The 25,085-nt window shown below is 33.6% G+C and overlaps 1 protein-coding gene, 1 long non-coding RNA gene and 1 pseudogene across 2 annotated transcripts in view; all 3 read left to right on the top strand.

Moving 5' to 3' along the window:
* Positions 1-25,085, top strand: part of LOC133205716 (uncharacterized) — a 306,161-nt gene that overhangs the window by 20,373 nt on the left and 260,703 nt on the right. The gene's annotated exons all lie outside the window — the stretch shown is intronic.
* LOC133202934 (GTPase IMAP family member 4-like) lies at positions 7,628-8,369 on the top strand (annotated as a pseudogene).
* On the top strand, positions 11,978-23,421 carry LOC133205691 (protein YIPF1-like). Its single transcript, XM_061341546.1, has 8 exons — positions 11,978-12,014; positions 12,424-12,460; positions 12,645-12,757; positions 19,354-19,528; positions 20,590-20,703; positions 21,462-21,616; positions 21,849-22,031; positions 22,783-23,421. Exons 1-8 carry the CDS (start codon positions 11,979-11,981, stop codon positions 23,059-23,061), a joined length of 1,092 nt encoding a protein of 363 aa, XP_061197530.1. The 5' UTR covers position 11,978; the 3' UTR covers positions 23,062-23,421.

Raw genomic sequence — 25,085 nt, 5'->3', positions numbered from 1 at the left:
TTCGTTTTAGAATTGTTCGTACGTAGAACATGCTCTTGCGTATCGACATAAACTCCATCGTATTATGCTACATAAATATGGAAAGTTGACAATAGAAATGTTGAACTAATCACAAAGTTTAGTTGTCAGTTTGTCATCATTGTCTTTCTCTAGGTATAGTAAAACATCTAAGTATAAAAACAGATGTGTCAGGCTCTGTGGTGTTTTTTTTTTTATTTCGAGTTCAGTAAAATATATCGAATCAATATATTAATGAACCTGAATATTGTTAATGATAAAACGTCAATGATATATCTAATGAAAAATGTGAAGATAACGCACAGTGATCAATCTCAAAAAATCTACAAACAATACAAATATGTGGCATAAAATACGGATCCCCGGAAAAAGAACGATTTTTTAAAGTTTGTTTCTGTATATCGATGACTTACAGTTTCATGTTGATTGACCTATTTTCTAGAAAGTTCTTATCCTTAGACTTTGAAAATGTCAAATTATTCACTTTTTCTCGCCGTGCTTGTAGATGATGAGCTGATTTTTGTTTGTCTCTTTATATTAATGACTTACAAATCAACAGGTGGTGGGCCAATTCAAGAAAATTATTGCCCATAGACTTTGAATTTTTTCTAAATATATTCACTATTTATTGTACTGTCTTTCTAAATTGCTTGTAGTTCATAAGTCGGCAAGCTGTTCAAGAAAACATGAACAGCAATTAAGGTGAAAATTCTAATTTTGTTTCATTTACAACCACTGTTATTTTCACTGCCCTGGATTACTAAATATTTTAAACATGAATATAGGCGAAGGCATTTGTATCAAGCTGACACATCTGGTTGAAAAAAGACACCCATAAAACCTTATTTTCATGACGTATTCTGTTCATTAAAGTTTCGATTATCAGAAATTCGATTCAATTATGAAAAACAATAAAATTATTATAGTACAGAACGAAACGAAAGAGCTGAACCAGCTGTGGGGTACCTCAAAAGGGAATTTTATATTCCTTTATATATTATTAGTCCCCTACCGGTGAAACCGGAGGGGACTATAGGTTTCCTCTGAGTCTGTCCGTCCGTCTGTCCGTCTGTCCCTCTGTCTGTCTGTCAGTCTGTCCCACTTGGTTTTCCGCACTTTTTTCCTAAACGCTTGCAGATATTGAGCTGATTTTTGGCATGTGAGTGTATCTTGATGAGTTACAGATCAAGTTTGCATTTCGTTCCGCTTCATTGATTTTTGACGGAATTACGACCTCTTCAATTTTTAAGGGTTTTCCGCAATTTTCTTCTAAACGCTTGCAGATATTGAGCTGATTTTTGGTATGTGACTTAACTTTGAAGATTTATAGATCAAGTTTTCATTTCGTTCCGCTTCATTGATTTTTGACGAAATTATGGCATTTTTAATTTTTAACGGGAACCAGATAACACTTACCGGTAGGGGACTAGTATTGCTAATGCAATACTCTCAGAATGCTTGTTATTATTATTATTATTACATATTTGTTTACCCTCATAAATATCTTTCTATATGTTTATTACTAATAAAAAGTCTTTAAAAAAAGAAATGTTTATTGCATCAGTCTAATAATTTCATTGTTGACCGGGCTGCCAGTCCAACACAAGAATTGTTAGACCGTAACGTCACTAATCGTCGTTCGTCGACACGGAAATAGCCGAAGTTTAAAGCTACAAGAGTTGTCGTATGCTGTTTGAAAGATTTTGTTTTATGATAAATAAGTTTTGTGATATATTAATTTTATTATGATTTTTTCCATTCTCTGCTATTGTTTATTTTTTATTGATCAAGCCAAAATTTTCCAAAGAAATTAATTGATTGTGTATTGATCAAATCTGTTAAAATGTTTTCATTTTAATTGTTCTATCTGAAGTGAAGGGTATAACAAAACAGTTATAGACTGGGATTCGGACAGCATTTTCACCTTCAGGTCCAACAAATCATATGTTGCCCTCATTTCCAGTCAATAACTGTATAATAATAATGATAATAGTAAAGGAGCATTAAATTCCCCCTTTAAGGTACCCCAAAGATGCTTCGTCTTTAATTTTTTTGTTTTTTAACTTAAATCGGTCCACAATGACAAGTAGAAGGTCGTAATCAATCTGTAGGCATCTGGCAATTACTAGATCTTTCTCTTTCGTGATGTTTGCAGCAATTATTAGATTTTTCCTTTTCATGGTGTTTGCATCAGCAGCACAATTGTTCTTTTGAAGAATTGTTCTTAGCATGAAAATTTTACGTAAAAGCGAAAAATAATATTTAAAAATATTACTACTACTACTACATGAAACAGGTCGAGACCACTAGATTTTCTGACGTCAGCATAAATTTGCATGTAAATTATCTATCTGTTTACTTTACCGACTGTTGAATGAGTCGCAGTGCATTATGGGCTACTACAAGTATCAATACGAACTCAGTTGTGTTGAAAATGAAGGGCAACTTGAATTGTTCCTAGGAAACTCATTTTCAATTCTTTTTTGATATTCACGAAAGAAATATTGAAAATGATGTAAATTCTTTCATTTCTATGCTCACATTTACAAAATTTGCTTTGTGAAGCCTTACTATCATTCCAGTAACAGCGTGTCACTTTGCTTGATCGAGCGTGATAAAGTTTAACATATTACTTCATCGATTGGATGTTTGATTTCAATGAAAGCAATACTACTTTGCATATGAAATACAGAACCCAGCAATACTGACCAATCATATTGAATGATTGTTCACGAGAATGCAGTAAACAATAATCACATGTGGACAGGCAAAGCAAGTTTTAATCCTTTTAATGATGATATTGATCGCTATATAGTATAATAGTAGCAGAGTATAGCCTTACTTATTTCATGCTTTAAATTTTCTCATACGTACATGTATTAACTCTATTCAGTCAAATCACAACAAATATGACACATACTATTTTGAGGACAGAAAACGGGCTTTGACTGACCACGTGTTGCTGCTGACTGCCGCACTGGTAAACAATCATTCAGTATGATTGGCCAGTGTTATCGGGGTATTGTTGGATTCTGTGTTTCTTATGCAAAGTGACATTGCTTTCATTCAAATCAAACATCCAATCGATGAGTAATATGGTAATCAATTTGTGAAACTTTAACACGCTTGATCAAGCAAAGTGACACGCTGTTATTGGAATGATAGTATATCAACCAGAGACATATGTCTCTGTATCAACTTGTAATACATCGGCGTAAACAGTTGTTCAGAGAAGTGGGTTCTATTGTGTCGATAAAGCATTGAGTGTGTATTTTCACGTGATATACATGAACATAGTTTTAGACAGCAGTACAAGGTGCGCAATTATTATTTAACTCCTAAATATCATCAAAATGTTTTTATGTACACGCAAACGTCAAAGCGTTTGTACGGTATTTGAAACAACTATTAATGATCTAAAACAACTCAAATATCAAATGTGAGCATGGAACAGTATCTTTGGAATATAATCTTTCAATTTCAGCCTTATAAAGTAAAAAAGAAGCTGTACGGTTTTTCCGGTGACCAAGTAAATATTATGCAGTAAACCGACGAAAACTACATGTCGCTACTGAATCGTAAACACGTAGTAGACCGTCATGCTTTGCGATTCATTCAATTGATTGGATAATGAGTTTGACGAAACATCGGCACGTGTTGAAAAGTGCCTTCCATAAAAGGTAGTGGACCCGACCTGTGAAATATATCGCTACAAATATATGAAGATTTGGCCCTTATAAAATGTTGCCGATTAATTAGTTATCATCATGTGTAGATGGTTCAGATGTGCAGCTTGACCAAGATTTGTCCGAAAATACACCCTTTTGAAAGTTCTATCTTGCTTCTTTCGTCATTCAAATAATAGTAGCCTATCAATAGATCTGAAAATCTCTTGGAATCGGAATACACTAACAAATAATAAACGGAATTATGAAAGGTATTCTTGATTTTCAGACCAAAAAATATGTATAATGATATATATAAAATTCTCTGAAATAACCCATATACAGTTTATCATGTCTAATACTGACAGTTCACAATTGCTAATTTGTAAAAGAAAGTATCAACATTGTTTTATTTTTAAAGAAAAATCTTTAGTACCAATACTTAATTACCAAAAAAAATTTCAACAAACTCACCAGTGCCCTCAGCCATGGTCTACGTAGGTCTTAAGTTCTTCAATACTGTCAAAATTCAGTTTCGAGTCTTCTTTAATCGGAAATGGAACTTGTTATGCCAGAATACATCTTTTCGTTTCGCTGCACACCAGCAAGTATTTATTTGGTAATTCAGTAGGCAAGGGAAATATCGATATATATTTTTTTTTAGTTTTCTCCATACTTATCAAATTTAGTAAATGTTATACATCGCAAATGGCAAAGTCACGTGATAGAATACAATCATACCATCTGCAACCAACGCTAACTCCCTGAGAGAAATGAATACCGGAAGGTTACATGTTTCGGGTAAGTCTGTTAGAAAATATCAAGTTGATAACAGGGTTTGACATTAACGTTTATGAGTACTAGACCAGTCGGGCTACTTCCAATAATTTTTACTAGCCCTGGCCGTAAAATCACTAGCCCTGACCAAACCTGCAATTTTTTTTAAATCGCTAATTTTAACGAGGTAATTTTGAAATTGTTTCGAACTAGCCAATTGAGTCGGGTTCATCAAGACATGCGAGTATTGTAAGCTTTAAAGATCATTCAACGAACTTTAATAATTTTTATCCTAAATATTAATAAATTAATTGCAGAATATATTTTTCAGGAACTATTTATACCATATTGATACTGAACGACGCTAATTTCTACCGCTTGTCTATTACAGCCGTGGCTAAAAATAGCGATTGTGTCATACAGGGATTTTTTTTTCTTTACAGAGCGATAAGTGTGTTTACAATCGGAAAAATTAGGAAAAATTCTTTAAAAAAAGTTTTTGGAATATTTATTTGAAAGACTGAAATGGGTTTTAACAGTAATTTTATTAACACGACCAATCGGTCTAGTTCACGTACATTTTACACGACCGGACCACTCATCTACTAGACTGGGTCGGTCGGACGTGCCTTAGTGTCAAACCCTGTTGATAGGCAAAACGCCCGGGAAAAACCTTTTTTTTTCATCCTGAGAGTCTAGGGTGGGTCCAAAACCATTTAATTATTGCAATCTTCAAATGTGTCGGCAATACTCCTAGACACCAAGCAGTCAAACTGTTGGCAAGATGATAATGTTTACTTGAATATAATAAGCAATACGCCGTCTATCAGAATTGTTAAGTCCATGAGCCAAGGGTTCAGGCTCCTGAATTTGGATAACTTGTTCAAATGTTGAGCATGGAATAGCTTTTAGTCTTTACCACTGGACATCAATCACTGACTACTGCTAGCATGATAATGATGAGCAATGAGCCTGCTACCAATACTGCACAATGAATTCATTCGTATTGGCTTTAGGGTGGGCTAGGTTGGTCAAATATTGAAAATACATTGCACCTTAAAAATTTTCCTCTTTACACGTTGATATCAAGAAAAAAAGTGATTGCATGATTGTACTTAGCACGCAATATTCAACCTAAATAGTAAATTTCATGTCCCAAGGTCATGAACCAGGTTTCAGCGTTTGACTAAATTGATTATTTACTGTAAATACACTTTAAAAATGCTAATTTTGAATCAGAAATCACTGAAGCTTTTGAATTACAAGCTATCATAATTCAAAAATTTAATTTAATTTTTAAAATTTTACTGTACATATGTTGCTTTTTCTTTTTCCTCCCAAGGAACTGAAGACCAACACAAGATGTCCTCAAGTGATTCAACAGATTTACAGGTCAACATATTTCTGTTGTTCATTTTATCAGTTTTGTTTAACATTCGAATTATGCCACTTTAAAAAAATAAATAAATGACAACATGATAAAAACACTAAGCTTTTTGATGAGAGGAAAATTTATAGGTCACCTGAGTCAATCTATAGTGATTATTGCTATCTGTTTTCTTTCATCAATCTGTCGTAATAACCATGAGTGCCATTTGCGCCTTGTTATTAGCAGAGCTATTTTTGTATTTATATTAAGCAGAATTTTTAAAAAAAAACTTCTACAAGAGAAGAAGAAACACTTGCTGTCGCCCTCAAATTGATATTTAGATGTATCGACGACGTATTATCAATTAATAATAGTTACTTCCATTCATATGTCAACTCGATATATCCCAGTGAACTTGAAATAAAAGATATCACAGAGCCTGACACATCTGTTTCATATTTGGATATTATACTAGAAAAGGACGTTAATAGTAACCTAACAACAAAACTTTATGATAAACGTAATGACTTCAACTTTTCTATCGTCAACTTCCGTTATTAGTCCCCTACCGGTGAAACCGGAGGGGACTATAGGTTTACTCTGAGTCTGTCCGTCCGTCTGTCTAGCTGTCTGTCTGTCAGTCTGTCCCACTTGGTTTTCCACACTTTTTTCCTAAACGCTTGCTGATATTGAGCTGATTTTTGGTATGTGAGTGTATCTTGATGAGTTACAGATAAAATTTGCATTTTGTTCCGCTTCATTGAATTTTGAAGGAATTACGGCCTTTTCAATTTTTAAGGGTTTTCCGCAATTTTCTTCTAAACGCTTGTAGATATTGAGCTGATTTTTGGTATGTGGCTTTACCTTGATTAGTTATAGATCAAGTTTGCATTTCGTCCTGCTTCATTAATTTTTGACGGAATTATGGCATTTTCAATTCTTAACGGGAACCAGATTACACTTGCCGGTAGGGGACTAGTAATGCTAATGCAATACTCTCAGAATGCTTGTTTATGTAGCAATATACCCTTATCACCTGCATATGGAGGTTATATCTCCCAGTTGATTCGATACGCAAGAGCATGCTCTACGTACGTACAATTTCTGAAACGAGGCAAGCTATTGACAAACAAGTTGATGAAAGAAGAATATCAACAGTCTCCTTTGAAGTTATCATTTCGCGAGTTTTATGGTGGATACAATGACTTTGTCAGCAAATATAATCTACCATTAAGTCGAATGCTGACTGACGTTTTTCATACTATTTGTTAGACCGTTGTTTACACATTGAATTGTCTACGGATTTTTCCTCTTTCCCAATCATGAAAAAGTGTACACGGGGGGGGGGGGGAGGGGGGGTTAGGGGATGGTTACTCCTCCATGGCACCTGATCCCAACTTTGATATTTTTAGAGTTCCCTGATTCCTCTGCTCCCGATTTGTATTGTTTCAATGGACTTTTGAGCTTGATTACCGTTCGTTGTCTCCATATTTGATCGTCGTGCTTCAGCCTTAGACTTTAAATTTGAACATTTTCAGCTTCTTTTCTAGATCAGCTCTACCAATTTTACAGATACAATAAAATACTTCATTATCAAACATGAAACATTATTTCTGCTCTGGCCTCTGCCCTGAAATTAAATTTGTAGATGATCAAAATTTCGTGAAACATTATTTTTGGGAGATAATCTATTGAATTTATAAGCCATATAAAAGAAAATAACGAATTGTTGTTGTTGTTTACCCTAGTAATCTTTAATAATACACTGAATACGCTTAATTCTTTGTTTCATGATTATATGACAGATGATGAGGATAAGTTTCGAATGCTGATTGCTGGTCTTAGAGGTGTAGGAAAAAGTGTCCTAACCAATTCCATTATCGGAAGTGAAGTTCAAGTTTCTAAAAGCTCACCGATTTCTGTAACACAAAAGGCGTCTGAAATAAATTTTAAACGAATGCAAAAATCTCTAACATGTTTTGACACACCTGGTTCGTCCACGAGTGAAGACAATGAAATAGTACAGAAAGAATACAAGACGTGCCTTCTCAGAGCTGCCCCTGGATTGCACGCCATTTTAACTGTGCAGAAAGCTACAAGCTACTCGGATGGCAATGAAAACTTCTTAAACAAGTTCACAAAGATGTTCGGGGAAGGTTGTTGGGACTTTGTTGTGTATGTCTTCACTCATATTGATGAAATAGACCAAAATGAAACTTTAGAGGATAAAATTCAAAAGGGAGACAAGCGCTTGCGACATTGGCTTCAAAAATGTGGGAACAGATACGTGGGAATTAACAACATGGCAAAAGGGGAGGAAAATAGACAGTAAATTTCAAAACTGTTGACTGTGCTTGAGAAGCTTGTGGAGAAGAATGGTAACAAGATATACACCAATGAAGACTTTCAGAAAACGTATGCTGCGTTGAAGAAGGCTGCACGTGATCTAAATGAGTCCATTCAGAGTATCCGTGACAATCCACAAAAACTCTTGGGGGAGTTTTAGAGTTTTTTAAAAGGATAAATAATCTTTGAAAAAGAGAGAGGGGTTCTACAAATACTAGTACATTCTGTAAACCATATTTTGTATTAGTTGAACATGTATATTGTTGCACTTACCTATGCTATCTTCCTATAGATAAGCTTTTACAAATAATGCATGATTAATTGTGTAGCCGTCACAGCTTTATTTATCAACTGATTATCATTCAATCATACAAGGACATTTTATTCATAATTATTTTTCTATGACTTTTGAAGGTTATTACGATTTTACGAAATATGTGTCCCCTTCTGTTTTGCGTACAACCCTACTTATCAGAATACATGTACTCTCATTTTCTACTACTCGGTTATCTGTCACCCAACAAAAAGTTTGCCTTTATCAAACCGGATACATGTACATAATCACGTTTTATTCCCATGTTTGTCCAAGCGTTCATATTGTGTTTAAGTTGGAATTTCCAACTTTAAAGCTGGAAAAGCTAACTTTAAAGTTGGAAAAGCCAAGATTAAAGTTGGAAAAGCCAACTTCAAAGTTTACTAACATATACATGTACCGGGTAGTATATTGGCGTTAGAACTTCATTTCTTTTATGAATTCTTTGGAGTATACCAGAAGAGGCTAAATATGAAGGGGAAGACCTTGACACTTGTCAAATGAATGAAACGTTTTAAATATATATTAAAGAATAACAGTAGAAAATTAAGGGGCAAAATGTAAACTATCTTTCCGTTTTCATAGACCGAAAGGGATAAAAGAATTAGAAAGGCTAATGAAAAATATGTTTTTGATCCAGATGACAAAGCTTGTAACAATATAGTCTTTGTAAGGCTCATTATTACAACTGCATTTTAGAAGAACTTGGTTTTAATTCCACATCTGATATTCCAACATAAACTCACAGTTCCCTTTCAAAAGATGACATTCTTCAAAATCACATTCCAGGTTGAAATACCTATGTACGTTCAACATTCCAGTCAGTGTAAGTGAGTTTGATTTACCATACCTGTAGTGCATCCCAAACTTCATAAAAATGCTTATAAACCAAGATGTATTGCATGATCCAGTAAAGGTTCAGTCATGTTCCTATCTTTACTCCTCACCAAAATACTGACTGTTGTGAAGGACAAACTTCAAACGTATTATCCTACAAAATATTCAATAGTGGTGCAAATCAAGTATGGATTCTAAATAACTCCGAAGAACTTTTGGAAAATGTAAAATCTCAAACTTTTCGAACATCAATGCCATAAAAACATATCTTTTCTATGCCTTATGCAAACATTTTTCAAGACCAATTAAAGAACAGGCTTTTTGACATCATAGAAAACTGCTTCCTTAATAAAAGGTGGAACTTGTAAATTTTCATATCCTGTGACCGGTCATCTACTAAATTACTTTGTTCAAAATCTTATTCTGTACACAAGTACTGAAGTTGATATTAAAAAGGTACCGGAGTTCCTCATTTGCAATGTATTTATGTAATCTTTAGAGACCATGTCTTCCAAAAATCCATTGGAGTTCCGATGAGCCGACCTATTTTTAATTTCTCATGGAGGAGAATTTATTTTAAAAATTCTACACGAGAGAAAAAAGACTTTTTGTGGTTTTCAATTCAATATTTCGATATATCCACGACTTATGATCAATTACCAATTGTTATTTTCATTCGTTACTCTGTATATACTATATACCAGTGAACATGAAATAAAAGAAACAAACAGTCTGCCACATCTGTTTCATACTTGAATGTTTTACTGACTATATATACACTTTAATGGCCAACTAAAAACTAAACTTGATGTTAAAAGGGATTACTTAATTCAGCTTTTCCATTGTCGACTTTTCTTATCTACTAGTATGTAGTAATACCTCACAATCACCTGCATATGGTGTTGATTCGATACTCAAGAGCATGTTACGGGTACGATCAATGTTTAGACCATGTTTTTATACCCTTTTGACTACTGATTACTCCGTTTTACATAAGGGGATGCTTACTTCTCCTAGGCACCAGATCTAGACCTGGACTTTGAAATTTAATGTATTATATTACAATTACTTTGGAATTTTACCATAACAATTACCATTACTCTCATTCAGAAAAATATTAATTAAATAACAATTACTTTATTAAAGTCATGAATTACATAACAAATTACATTTTATACAACAATAACAGACTTTTTTGACCACACAATTTATTTGTAAATTGACTTTAAGTTAAATTGAGGTTTTTGGTATTTCAGATTTAATTTCCCCCACAAAATCCATGTAGTTTAACAGTCCACAGTTGACAAAGGAAGTGGGTCAGAACACTTTTAATGTTGCAGTTTTGTAAGGACTCTGATATTAGAGTCTTCCTTTTTTCATAAATAGATAATTAACATTTTATACTATACATTTCTTTTACGATTAACAGATAATACTGTAATTTTTTTAACAGTTATGTTTTGAAAATTAAATGAATTGGCATTTGTAAATACTGAAATAATCAATAAAGATATAATTCAGCACAATTGAAGGTCCTAATTACCGGTACGTACACCTGTAGTTATATTGGTTAATTGGTGTGAAGTTAAAGATGACTCTTTAGCTACCAGAAATGGATGGACAATATTTGGCCTTAAATTTAAGTTTCCCTTTGTGATCTTCTAGTAGATTATACTGATGTACATGTATTATCTTGCTTACAGAGTCCATTTTACCAGAATGAACTTAGTGAAGGAGAACAATCAAGTTGAAAAATATAGTTCCTATGTCACTGAATTGAACAAGATGTGTTTGTGAAACACTGATGCCCCCGTATGGCAACTCATATCAAAGGTTACACTTTCTCAAATGCAAATCAAATATGTTGGTACCCAAAGTTACTAGTAAGGTCTTGTCTCGAGGAATATACCTTTGAAATATGAAAATCCTAGCAGCAACTATTAAATAGATATGGAAAAGTTTAAAGTTTTTCAAAAGTAAATCAAACATCAAGGTCAAGTTTAAATGGCTAAAATTAATGGTGCCCAAGGAAAGGCCTTCTTACAAGAAATATACATGTGAAGTATGAAAGCCCTGGCACCAACCGTTCAAAAGTCATGACCAAAGTTAAAGTCTTTTAAAAGTAGGTCAAACTCCAAGGTCAAGGCCAAAGGGTCAAAGATGTTGGTATCCAAAGGAAGCCCCGTGTCGCAAAAGGTTTAAAAGGTTTAAAAAGTATGAAAGCCCTAGCACCAATCGTTCAAAAGTTATGGCCAAGGTTAAAGTTTTTTCAAAAGTAGAACAAACTCCAAGGTCAAAGGGTCAAAGTTGTTGGTATTTGAAGGAAGGTCTTGTCACAAGGTATACACGTGTGAAGTTTGAAAGCCCTAACACCAACTATTCAAAAGTTATGGCCAAGGTTAAAGTCTGAATTTTTTTTTTTTTTTTGGAAAAGTGGGTCAAACTCTAAGGTCAAGGTAAAAAGGTCAAATTTTATGGTACCCGAAGAAAGGTCTTGACACAAGAAATACACTTGTGAAATATGAAAGCCATAGTTCCAACCAATCAAAAGTTATGAGCAAGGTTAAAGTTAGAAAGATAGAAATTACTCCAATATATGAAAGGTTTTTCGATTACTGTTCGGCTTTTTTGTACTACTTTTACACAAACCAACATGGCCGACGTAAACATCGACGTGGAAAAACTTGAGGTAACAGTTGAGAACTAACAAGTCTAACTTTAAAATGACAGAGGATTTTAAAATACCTTTTATACTTTTATCATTGTTATACATAATGGACAATATCCTTTTTTTTCTAACGATGGTTTAATTCTGTTGACTCGAATTGCCTCAATCTACCTGAAGACAGATCATAGACATTTTAATTTTTAAAGTAGGATAGGAGTACAGATTTTGCATTTTTAAAAATTCTTTTATATAATCTCAAGAAGATTTCATAATTTTTTTTAGTCTGAGTGACTTTAATTAGATTAATAGCTGGACAATTTTCAAGCATATAAGTAAATCAGAGACAATTCGAACTTAACTTATCATGCAATGTGTAATTTTTCTTATGATCTTTTCAAAATTAAATTAACTTTGCTGACAATTATTTCAGGAGCATAAGAAAATTGCTGATGAGTTGCAGTTTCAAGGTATCTAAAATATATTGCTACTGAAATAATCTATTAATTAAGCATGCTACATGTAAATGGAGTAGATGAAATTATTTACATTTAGAAATAAATGGTAAAGAAATCCTTCCACATCTGCTAAGTAATGATAAATAAATGAATATAATGTTTGATATATTGAAAGCAAAAATAATTTCCCTCTCAGATATTCCTCATGACCCATACATGAACGACAAGGGTAAAGTTCAAACTCACACTTTCTCTGACTTTCCTCCCACTGCAGAGTCGGATGAAGATGATGTGTATGACAAAACTCAGGTAGGAAAGTCAAGTACTTCTATTTCACACGGAGACTTTATTGTGAATTAGTTTAATATGAATTGATTCACTGCACATCAAAATAAAATTTTATTAACCCTGTGTGGTCGCTTAGTAAAGCTAGTTTGAATTAAATTTAACGCTTTAGTTATTGCAAAATTAAGCCATGTGGCACATGTCAGTAGTAAGTTATTGGTTCTTTTGCTATCTTAAGGAGGATCTCTACACCTATGACATATAATTGATTTTATTGCATGCATTTGTTTCTTAAAATAGACTCAATATCCAATAAAATAAGGTTCCAAAGTATTTCACTTTATTTTTTGGAAATATTTAAAATATTTAAGTCATTTTGTAAAAACCACTTAATTCTATATTTTTAAAAGCCTTATGCTTTAAATTTCTATTCAAAGTTTTATGTTAAAAAATAATGAAATGAAAACCAACAAAGTCATAAATGAAATCTACATAATTTTTATTTGAATCTACAAAAATAGACAAAAGAAAAACTAAAACAGCATTTTCTTGAGAAGAGCTGGATGGATTTCCTCCAATATCTGAAAATAAATATAATACCAAAGGGTTAAAATGATGAAAAAAAGAAATTGAATGAAATTGAAAAACTGACAAAAAATTTAAGCATCACAAAAATTCGGGTGTGAAAGATCTGCTTAAAGAGTGGGCTCAGATATCTTGGTGTTGGTTTTTAGGTCACCTGAGTCACTCAGGTGACCTATTGCTATCTGTTTTCGTCCGTCGTCGTCCATCGTGCGTCGTGTGTTAACATTTGAACATTTTCAGCTTCTTCTCTGAAACCGCTGAACCAATTTCAGCCAATTTTAGCATATGAGATCTATGTGTGAAGGGGAACAAAATTTGTGAATATCATGGTCCCTGCCCCCCTGGGGCCTGAGGGGTGGGGCTAAAACCACCAAAATTAATGCAATCTTTAAAAATCTTCTTCTTTACTCCAGGACATCAAGCAGTCAAACTGTTGGCATGATTGTAATTAGCATTGAGCCCTCTACCAAAATTGTGAAATTCATGGCCCCAGGGTCAGGGGTTCTGGTGCTAGGGCGGGGCTATACAGATCATATAGTGAAAGTGCATTATTTCTTTGAAAATCTTCTTCTCTACTCCTGGGTATTATTGAAACAAATTAAATACATAGTTATGATAAGCAAGAGTGACTCAAACAAAATTGTGAAATTCATAGCCCCAGGGTCAGGGGTTCTGTTGCTGGGGTGGGGGGGGGGGGGTGGGGGGGGGTGGCTATATAGATTATATAGTGAAAGTGCATTATTTCTTTGAAAATCTTCTTCTCTACTTCTGGGTATTATTGAAACAAATTGAATAATAGTTATGATAAGCAAGGGTGACTCTACCAAAATTGTGAAATTCATGGCCCCAGGGTCAGGGATTCTTCTGCTAGGGCAGGGCTATACAGATCATATAGTGAAAGCGCATTATTTCTTTGAAAATCTTCTTCTCTACTCCTGGGTATTATTGAAACAAATGAAATACATAAGTTATGATAAGCAAGGGTGACTCTACCAAAATTGTGAAATTCATAGCCTCAGGGTCAGAGGTTCTGTTTGGGGGGGGGGGGGGGGGGCTACATAGATCATATAGTGAAAGTGCATTATTTCTTTGTAAATCTTCTTCTCTACTCCTGGGTATTACTGAAACAAATTGAATACAAAGTTATGATAAGCAAGGGTGACTTTTCCAAAATTGTGAAATTCATGGCCCCAGGGTCAGTGGTTCTGGTGCTAGGGCGGGGCTATACAGATCATATAGTGAAAGTGCATTATTTCTTTGAAAATCTTCTTCTATATTCCTGGGTATTATTGAAACAAATTAAATACATAGATATGATAAGCAAGGGTGACTCTACCAAAATTGTGAAATTCATGGCCCCAGGGTCGGGGTTCTGGTGCTAGGCCGGGGCTATATAGATCATATAGTGAAAGCGCATTATTTCTTTGAAAATCTTCTTCTCTACTCCTGGGTATTATTTAAACCAATTAAATACATTAGTTATGATAAGCAAGGGTAGTGAATTTCATGACCCCTGGGTCAGGGGTTCTGATGTTAGGGCCAGGCTCTATTTATTATATAGTGAAAATATTATATAGTGAAAATGCATTAATGCTTTAAAAATCTTCTTCTCTGGTCCTGGGTATTTTTGAAACAAACTAGTAAGTACATTGTTATGATAAGACATGATGCCTCTTCCAAAATTGTGAAATTCATGGACCCAGGGTCAGGGGTTCTGGTTCTAGGGTGGGGCTATATAGATCCTATGGTGAAGGTGAATTTTTTCTTTGAAAATCTTCTTCTCTGCCCCTTGGTACTATTTAAACAAACTAAGTACCGTATATACTCGCCTATAAGTCGTTTTTTTTGGAGTTAAATTTTGGTCCAAAACTCTATGTCCGACTTACAGGCGAGTCATAAAAAGATTGGTATTTTTCTTGACAGCAAAATGTAGTATTCTATAAACATTTCCAAGGATTATCGTTGAACAAAGTCTAGATATATTATATCATTTATGTATTCTAAGATTATACATAAAGTACAAGTATTTATATATTTTAATAACTTTATTTTTATCTTAAGTGTGCAATTAGTATTTTTCTTAATAATTTAAAATTAAATATGGGCGTCATTTCTAAAAACATTATTCGAAACCAGGTTAAAACAGTAGGGCATTCATTTGAAATTGTCAACCGATTCTGGCAAAAAGTTGCACTTATAAGCGGGTCAAATTCCTCCAAAATAACCTCAAAAAATACAACCGACTTATAGGCGGACCGACTTATAGGCGAGTATATACGGTACATTGTTATGATACGCAAGGATGCCTCTTCCAAAATTGTGAATTTCATGGCCCCAGGGTCAAGGGTTCTAGTGAAAAGGTTGGGGAGGGGGGGGGCTCTATTAATTATGTAGTGAAAAAGCAAAATTTCTTTGAAAATATTCTTTTCTGCTTCTGGTTAAAAAGCAAAGAAGCTAAGTATATAGTTATGATGAGCAAGAGTGCTTCTTCCAGAGTAGTGAACTGCATGACCCCGGGTCAGATGTGCTGGCGTAAGGGTGGGGCTGTTGATAATATATTGAAAATGCATTAATTCTATTAAATAATTCTGTCTGCTCCTTAGTTTTAAGCAGATAAACAAAGTGATTACTTATGATGAGCAAACTTCTGGTCCCAGGGTGAGTGTTTCTCGGTGGGGAGGGGGGGGGGGGGGCTCAATTGATGATACAGTGAATCTGTAGTAAAAATGCATTATTCCTTTAAAAACTTTTCACTTGGGCATATCAGAGGCAAAAAGATTAAAAGTTTTAATAAGGAAGGGTATTTTTACCAGATTTTTGAACATCTGGACCATTTGGTCAAGTGTTCTGGTCCTGGCCAGGGCTCTATTAATTTGTATTCTACTGAGAGGAGTTATTCCCCTTTGCCGTTTACTTTTGAAATTAATCACTGTAAACAATGTACTTGAAAGGTTAATAGAATAAGAGAATTATGCAAGAATTTTTATTGTATAATACAAAAAGTATTTTTATAGTTTTAATGATCAGGTAGACTTGTAAGTAATAGATAAATAAAAATGGAACAAAAATAACTTGTCTTATTAAATGTTCATCAAAGACCAAGAGAGGCCAATGTAAGAGATTTCAACAAGGAATTAGAATAATGCAGAAGCACTGATAGTTTTTTTTTAATATACTGTACAGTGATAAATGGGGAACAGATTAGAACCTTATTTATAAACTGTCAATGAATACTAGATTAATTATTTTGTTGATCCTGATCACCCAATTCTTCTTGCTTTTGGGCAACAAAGCTTCACCTTTCAGTTCATTTTATACTCTATGGATCCTCTAAATTGTTGTATTATACTCAGGTGACCGTTAAGGCCCTTGGGCCTCTTGTTTTTAATATACTTTATTTAAATTCTTCTAAAACTTGCAGTATTGAAAAAGAATCAGTAAGGACATGTCAAACAAGGACATCAGAAGAAGTTCGTATTGTATTGTATTTCAAATGAATTTAAGCGAAAACCCACACGTTTCCAGTCAAAGACAAAGACATGTACATGTATTTAGTAAATTCATAGTATTGAGAAAGGTAGATTTACTTCCGTTTTTATCCACCTTGTATGTACATTATCCTGTGCGACAGATGACATGACATGTAAATGGTCAAAAGCGGGTAAAAGAAATTCCTGTAATGAAATTCCTACTTCCTTTCTAATCTCCACGTTTTCCATACAAAATAGCTGATAATCAATGTTGATCAAACGTTTGAGTTATATAATAATTCCACTTGTTGTCGAAGCGTTTTGGTGATTTCATAGAGTTTCAATTTCACTGGGTAAAACCACACATTCGGGTGTATACTTATTGTGAACAGAGTATCCTCTGGGCAATGGGATGATGATACATATCAGGGTTCGACACTAACGTTAGTCCGTTAGTCTCAGACTAATACATTTTCATTCGGACTAATAAAATATGTGGCTAATTAGTCCGAACGGACCAATAGAAATTTCTGAAAAACAGTATGAATAAATTACCGATGTCCGATTCTCGACAACTTTTACTGGGAAACCCCGCGTGTATTTTATAGCTTTTGGCGGGTAGTTATGCAATGCCGGGTCAGTTCAGCGCTTAATTTTTCAACTGATCAATATGAAGTATAAGGTTTTAGCGATCATGATTTAGTTTGACACTTTTAAGAAAGATGTTGGACATTTTGGATGTAATGTAAAGACAAAAAAAAAAAAAAAAAACGAGATCGGGAATACGATCGTACTTGCTGATTGCGAGATTTCAATGAATCTGTGGAATAATATATTTCACGTAAATACTTTGTTTATTTAAAAAAATAATACGTATATTATATTGTCACCTTAAATTAATGTTAAAAAACATTGATGTTTCTTTTTTTTGACGGACTAAGAAAATCAGGTGCGGACTAGTGAAAGTAATGAAGCACTAGTCCAGCTGGACTAAAGCCTTAAAAAGTTAGTGTCGAACCCTGCATATGTCTTATCTGGTTAAATTTGCATGTTTTGGATATATTTCGCTGGAGAGCATATATGCTTTTTGAAAGAATTACCATCAATTTTGGAGTTTATGGGAATAAATGAGTGGTTTGACACGTAATGTTCAAATATTGTGGTACCAAATAAATAAGGATGATGATGATCAAGACTTGGGGTTTTTTTATATCATTTTTTTTTTATTACTTATAATCATATTTATTTTAATAAGTTTGTAAATAAATAAGTTGAAATTGAATAAATTGACAATCAATTCATGTTTAAAGAAAGGGAACATTGGCCACTCTCGTCGCCTTGGGGAGATACATTCCTTCCACAATATCGCATGTTGTGTTATACCCGGTGATTTATCAGTTTTAAGTGAATTTGTTTAGGACAGAATCAGATCATTTTGAACCAAAATGGCGTTTCGAATGGAAGTACGCCATGTTGTGACGTTGTAGAGAGCCCCCTTAAAGTTTTTCAAAAGTAAGTCAAACATCAAGGTCAAATGGTCAAAATTACCGGTGCCCAAGGAAAGGCCTTCTTCCAAGAAATACACGTGAAATATGAAAGCTGTAAGTTCCAGATTTGATTTTTTTACCTTTCAAATAAAAGGTATTTGAATGACTGTAGGTGAATTTTAGGACCGATCTTGAGTCCAATTTTGGAAGGAGTCTTAATTAACTAAACCTGTATCTTTGTGGAACATGAATTGGACTTTTCCCAAAGAAAAACTTAATTCCTAAGTTTGTGATCAAAATCAGTTTCTTTATTTTATCACCATCTTCCTTGGAAGATGGTATACAGAGTTGAAGTATTTTACAGTCTTCAGATTAGGCCAAAAAAAAAAATAGTTTCTCAGACCAAAAATTTCAAAATTCAATGCAGCAGGCAGATTTTTTTTTTTTGAAGCGTGGTGTTATGCCTTTTTTTGATGTCAGTCTTTCAAATGATGGTATCAACTGATTCTTACTTTTTTGCTCTCTTACATTAATTATAATGTATTCAACTTTAAATAATGTTATTCCAAACATCTGATTAAAAGTTAATTCATAAAATATTGTATTAATAAGAAATATATTGATTATCTAATAAAAATGTCCATCTATTAGCATTCATGAAAAGGGGAAAAATTGATCAATGCTGCAGTGTTTGACCTGATGCGGCGGTTTCTGAGAAACTATTGATAATTTTTTTGGTCTTATGCACTTCCTCTCTGTTGTGATTGGTAGAAATTACATGATGTAAGAATTTTCAATTATTTCATTGTTTGAAGTATTGTTCAAAGCAAGGGAGATAATTTTCTGGTGATCTAAATTTCGTACGACTTAACAATTTTTCAATCTTAAGAAAAAAATCAACAAAACTAAATATGTCTTCTGTTAATATATTTTACTTCACATTATAATGCCAAAAAAAAAAAAAAAAAAAAAAATTAATGCTAATTCATGTGAAGAGGGCATAAATATTCCACTTGTATTTATTAACAAGCAAAGAATAAACAAAGTAATCATTGTTTATATCTTTTATCTATTGTAGCTGATTAAAGACGAAGCCAAACAGGAAGGTAAATCTTTTTGGACATTTGAGTATTACCAACAGTTCTTTGAAGTGGAGACAAAGCAGGTTTTGTTCCGTATAGCCGGTTCTATGTTTCCCAGACCTGGATCTAATTACCTACAGTCCACCATCAGACCTAATCCGGATCTGTATGGTATGTTCTCATGTTTTCTGCATTCTGTTCAATCAGATACAGTGTACATTAAAATACAATAATTACAATAAACTAGATGAGATCTCGTTGCGAGCAACGAGTAGGTCTTCCGTTAGATTTCTGATAAAATCTTGATTGGGAAATTTTGATTGATAGAAGAAAGTAAAACAACTTTAAATGTAAAAAATATTCATATCAATTCTTCAGAATTGTTTAGCAACTCATAAAAGAGTGAAATCTATTAATTTCAAACAACTTCCGGTCTTTTCTTTTCACTTCCAGTATGACCGGAAGTAGTCAAAATGACTTTTAACTCTTCACCGAGTGTGGAGGAATCATCCCTCAAAGTTTCGAGGAAAAATGAGCATTTTTTCAACTATTTCCGGTTCAGAAGAAATAACTTCCGGTGGAAATAATATGACTCGAAACAGTCTATTTGCCTCTATTAAAAACATTTCAATAAGAAAAAAATGAAAATTTGCATATTTTTAAACTACTTCCGGTGGACAACGGACGTCACGGCAACAAAAACTATACAGGTTTCTCAATTGTACGAGTCACAATCTATCATCCCTGAAAGTTTCAAGACTCAATCTCAAACCGTTTTTGAGAACACTCGCGGACAAAATGCCATTTCAAAAATGGAAAATTGGCCATATCTCGCGACCGGAAGTGATGACGACAAAATAAAAAAAAACGCATAAAGTTCAGATAATTTGCCATCATTGCTGAAAGTTTCGTGAAAATCTATCGAGGCGTTCTCGAGAAATCGTCTGCACAAAATCGGTAAGAAAAAAAAATAATAATAGTGGAAAAGAAACAACAGAATCAGTAGAAGGTCTTCCGTGGGAAATGGAAGACCTTAATTGTTTACTTTTTAAAATCACTGGAAATAAAAATCAGTTTATTGTAAGTGTGAATTTATTATATGCATGTTAATCTATAATCTATAACTGTGTTTTACTGTACATACATTTCCTAGGACATTACTGTACTTTTTTCCCTTGCTTAATGCATTTGAATAAGCATATAATATTTAAATGTACAGTCCTATTTTTCAGGACCTTTTTGGATTTGTACAACACTTGTTTTCACAACAGCCATAGCTGGAAACCTAGCAAATTATCTCACCACTGAAGGAAAAGGATTTAAGTGGAAATATGACTTCCACAAAGGTAGGCTAGTGTACACTTTAATCATAACCAGTGGAAATATGACTTCCACAAAGGTAGGCTAGTGTACACTTTAATCATAACCAGTGGAAATATGACTTCCACAAAGGTAGGCTAGTGTACGCTTTAATCTTAACCAGTGGAAATATGACTTCCACAAAGGTAGGCTAGTGTACGCTTTAATCTTAACCAGTGGAAATATGACTTCCACAAAGGTAGGCTAGTGTACTCTTTAATCTTAACCAGTGGAAATATGACTTCCACAAAGGTAGGCTAGTGTACGCTTTAATCTTAACCAGTGGAAATATGACTTCCACAAAGGTAGGCTAGTGTACGCTTTAATCTTAACCAGTGGAAATATGACTTCCTCAAAGGTAGGCTAGTGTACACTTTAATCTTAAACAGTGGAAATATGACTTCCACAAAGGTAGGCTAGTGTACGCTTTAATCATAACCAGTGGAAATATGACTTCCACAAAGGTAGGCTAGTGTTCGCTTTAATCATAACCAAGTGGATCAGAAATTTAATTCAGTTTTGACTTACTAAAATGTGTAGGCGATAAAGTAATGAATTTACCTCTGTTAATAACCAGTGTAAAGAAAGTTATGTACATGCACAATCCGCTATGGAATTTTTTTTCTTAGGATTATTCTATTGCATCTATTGATATCATGTGTTTCTAGTACAAAATATACTGAATTAATTGCATCCTTCAATTGTGTGGTTTGATTATTGTTACAATTTTTCTGTAATTTTTCAGTAACATTTGCTGCAACAGCCATTTTCAGTTATTGGTGGATTATACCTGCAGCGTTATTTGGTTTTCTATGGTGGAAAGGCAGCAAAGCAAACTACACATTCCTGGAGATTCTTTGTATATATGGATATTCTCTAGCCATTTACATTCCAATCTCTGTAAGAATGTTTAGTAGAAAGTTTCTTGTCTGTGGAATAAGAATTTTGAATAAGCAATATTGACAGAAAATATTTAGGTATGAGGGTTGTCTCAGAAAAACACAAACATTTTAAATATTTCATACTTATGTTGAGTGGCTGCAATTTTTTTCCCTATTTTCTGTAGATATTATGAGTAGTTCCATTTGAGTGGCTTGGATTCTTTTAGCACAGTTTTCCCTATCTTTTGTAGATATTATGGGTGGTTCCGTTTGAGTGGCTACAGTGGACTCTAGTGTTGATTGGAGCTGGTTTGTCGGGCGGAGTCCTGGTGCTCACTCTGTGGCCTGCTGTACATGAGGAAACAAAGAAAACTGCCTGGATTGTTATAATACTCGTTTTATTATGTCACACATCACTAGCTGTAGGCTTTAAGGTAATCATTGATGATAACATTAACACACTATAGCAGCAGAAGAAACATGTTTGTAATAATTGTGTAATGTCTACATTATAACTAATTACATTGAGTTTTAATCTTTTGATATTAACAATTATAAGGAATTTTTTAGTTCATTATTCCAGCATTTTACAAAAAAAAAAAAAAAATGATTTCAAGAAATATTTTGTATTGGTCAACACAACACACAGCTGACAAGATGTATTTGCTATGGGGTATCACAGACCTGTTTACTCTTACGATTCCGCAGTATTTTGTACGGATTTTCAGTCCAAAATACGTCTCACGTTTTGCTATAACGAAAATACGGAAAACCATTCATATGGATTTTAGGAATTAGTTTTCGTTATCTGTCACAGTTTGACGCTTTTTAATCGCTAAAAACGAGAAAAAATTCAAACATTTAAGTTGCCACAACGCGTTGGTTTAAAAAAAATGACAGAAATCACTCAAAAGAAAGTACAGTGTGATGTTTTGCTTTGTTATTGGACCATGTTTTGGTAATCAAAAATGTAGTTGTTTTCTAGTAATATATGTACAGTCGATGAAAAGTGAAATCTTACGGGCAAATGCCAAATCTCACTGACAAATCTAATAAAAAATACTGAGAGACAACAATTTGGGTAAACAGGTCTGGTATCATAATCAGTAGAGTTGTTTACTTTAGAACTGAGCCACTGACATCGGTACGTAAAATGGATGGATTAATTAATTATTTCTATTTCAGCTCTACTTTTTCAATGCACCTATGCCTCAAGTATCAACACAATCAAGTCCAGCTCCACTTTCAACTACAAAAGTTGTCACATCACCAAACTTACCAAACAAAGTCACTACGAGTTTAAAAGTTTCTGTGTCAAAAACTACTAGAATTTCACGAAAAAAGAAGCCAACAAAATTAAATTCTCCATCTCCCTCCAAAAGAGAAGCATCTAGCTCAACTAAAGACAATATCGAAAATAAGAATAGAAAGTTATTAGTAAGAGAAACAGCATCAAAAGGATGAGGATATTGAAATCACAATGTTGATATTGAATTGTTTTGGAAATCCTGTGCTGACTTTTGAGAAAGTTACATGGCAGTTGAAGAATTGTATGTAATATATTGTAATTATAACTGATATGTACACAAAAGTCACATGCCTGTATTTATTGATTGCATAATTATTATCAGTATTTTTAAGAACGACACACTTATGCCTTACCAAGGTATTTCTAATGTATAAATAGTTCCTTTAGAGAGAAAGTGTTTTATCAGATTGAGTTAAGGTTTTTCTATATTGTTTTGTGTTCCTTTTTTATTTCTCTCTCTCTCTTTTTGATTTAAGATCTATAGCTTTTAATCAATAAAAGAATATAGAATTTGATTCTCTTTCCTTAGAATCTCTTATACAGTGTGATGTAGTTTGTCACTCTCTTTCAAAATATATGATAAATACTGGTAATAAATTTTTGATTAAAGAAGTCTTAGTCATCCTTTATTACCTTCTCTGTCTAAAAAACAGTAAAGTATTTTAGGACCTTATTTAAGGGATACTCTAAATGTTTGGATTTTTTAAGGGGGGATGGGGGTTTTATTAGCTATATTAACAGACAATGGACAATATGATAACCTGCATTAAGTGTCACAATTGCTTTTGTTATCTTTCTTTATATTTATTGCTAATAAAAATCCAACAAAAGAAATGTTTATTGCATTGGTCTAATAATTTCATTGTTGACTGGCCTGCCAGTCCAACATAAGAATTGTTAGACCGCAACGTCACTGCTATGTCACAAGTAATTAATCGTCGTTCAATATCGGCGACACGGAAATAGCCGAAGTTTAGAGCTGCAAGAGTTGTCGTATATCGTATACTATTTGAAAGAGTATGTTTTGTGATAAATAATTTCTGTGATATAAAAATTTTATTATTAATTTTTTCTTTTTCTGCTATTGTTTTTTTTTATTGATCAAGCCAAAATTTTCCAAAGAAAGTAATTGATTATATATTGATTAAATCTGTTTAAATGATGTCATTTTAATAGTTCTATCTGAAGTGAAGGGTATAACAAAACAGTTATAGACTAGGATTCGGGCAACATATGATTTGTTGGACCTGAAGGTGAAAATGTTGCCCTTGGCCTGCGGCCTCGGGCAACATTTTCACCTTCAGTTCCAACAAATCATGTTGCCCTAATACCCAGTCAATAACTGTATAATATGTACCAGAATGAGGATTATCATGAGCATCCCGGTCAGCTATCAAACTCACACACGCACGCACACATACACACACACACAAATAGAAACTTGGTTATTACACATTATTTATTTACTTTTTTACCTCCCAGGTACTCTAAATCTCCCTCTAGAAAAAAAATTGAAACAAACCTTAAAGAATAAATAATTAAACACCGTTTTCCAACCTCCCCCTCCATTCTCGCTATCTTCCCTGGAATTTTCAAAATGTGATATCAAAGTAGAATTCAAAATAAAATAACATTGAACTAACAGATCATACATTTAAATATTTTCGTATCTGTAATTTTGCACTACATGCATTTTTAGTGGCGTAACAATGTTGACAGTGTTTTGTGGTGTAAAACAACCGATGGGGGAGAGGGGAAAGGTGTGAAAAACGTTAAAATTAAGGCTATTGTGATGAATCTATCCTGTTTATAGATTTTATCCAGCTCGTGTGTTTTCTATCCCCTCACCAAAGGCTTAGGGAGAGAAAATGCACATTTCATTGGATAAAAATATCCAATCACAAGTCATTGGGAGAACAATGCTACTTATCATTGCAGCTTGTCGGCTTGTAGATGGATATAAAGTCGGTTATAACATGCTGCTGTTAAAACACTGAAAAAGACTGTAAACCAAGTATGACTCGCGACAACTTTAAATCTCGATTCGGAATCCTCCAACGACTATCATTTTTCACGATTGTTTAAAATTTCACACGAATTCACAATTAAATAAATTGCGATGGAAAAAAACTCGCCGTTATTTCCTGCACGCGAATAAAAGTTGGTTTACAGTGTTTTT

The sequence above is a fragment of the Saccostrea echinata genome, unplaced genomic scaffold (genome assembly GCF_033153115.1).
Source record: "Saccostrea echinata isolate AGI-Se365-2 ecotype Australia unplaced genomic scaffold, CSIRO_AGI_Sech_v1 ptg000002l, whole genome shotgun sequence".
Classification (NCBI taxonomy): Eukaryota; Metazoa; Mollusca; class Bivalvia; order Ostreida; family Ostreidae; genus Saccostrea; species Saccostrea echinata.
The sequence above is the reverse complement of the archived record's forward strand: the minus strand, read 5'-3'. Positions and strand labels throughout refer to the sequence as shown.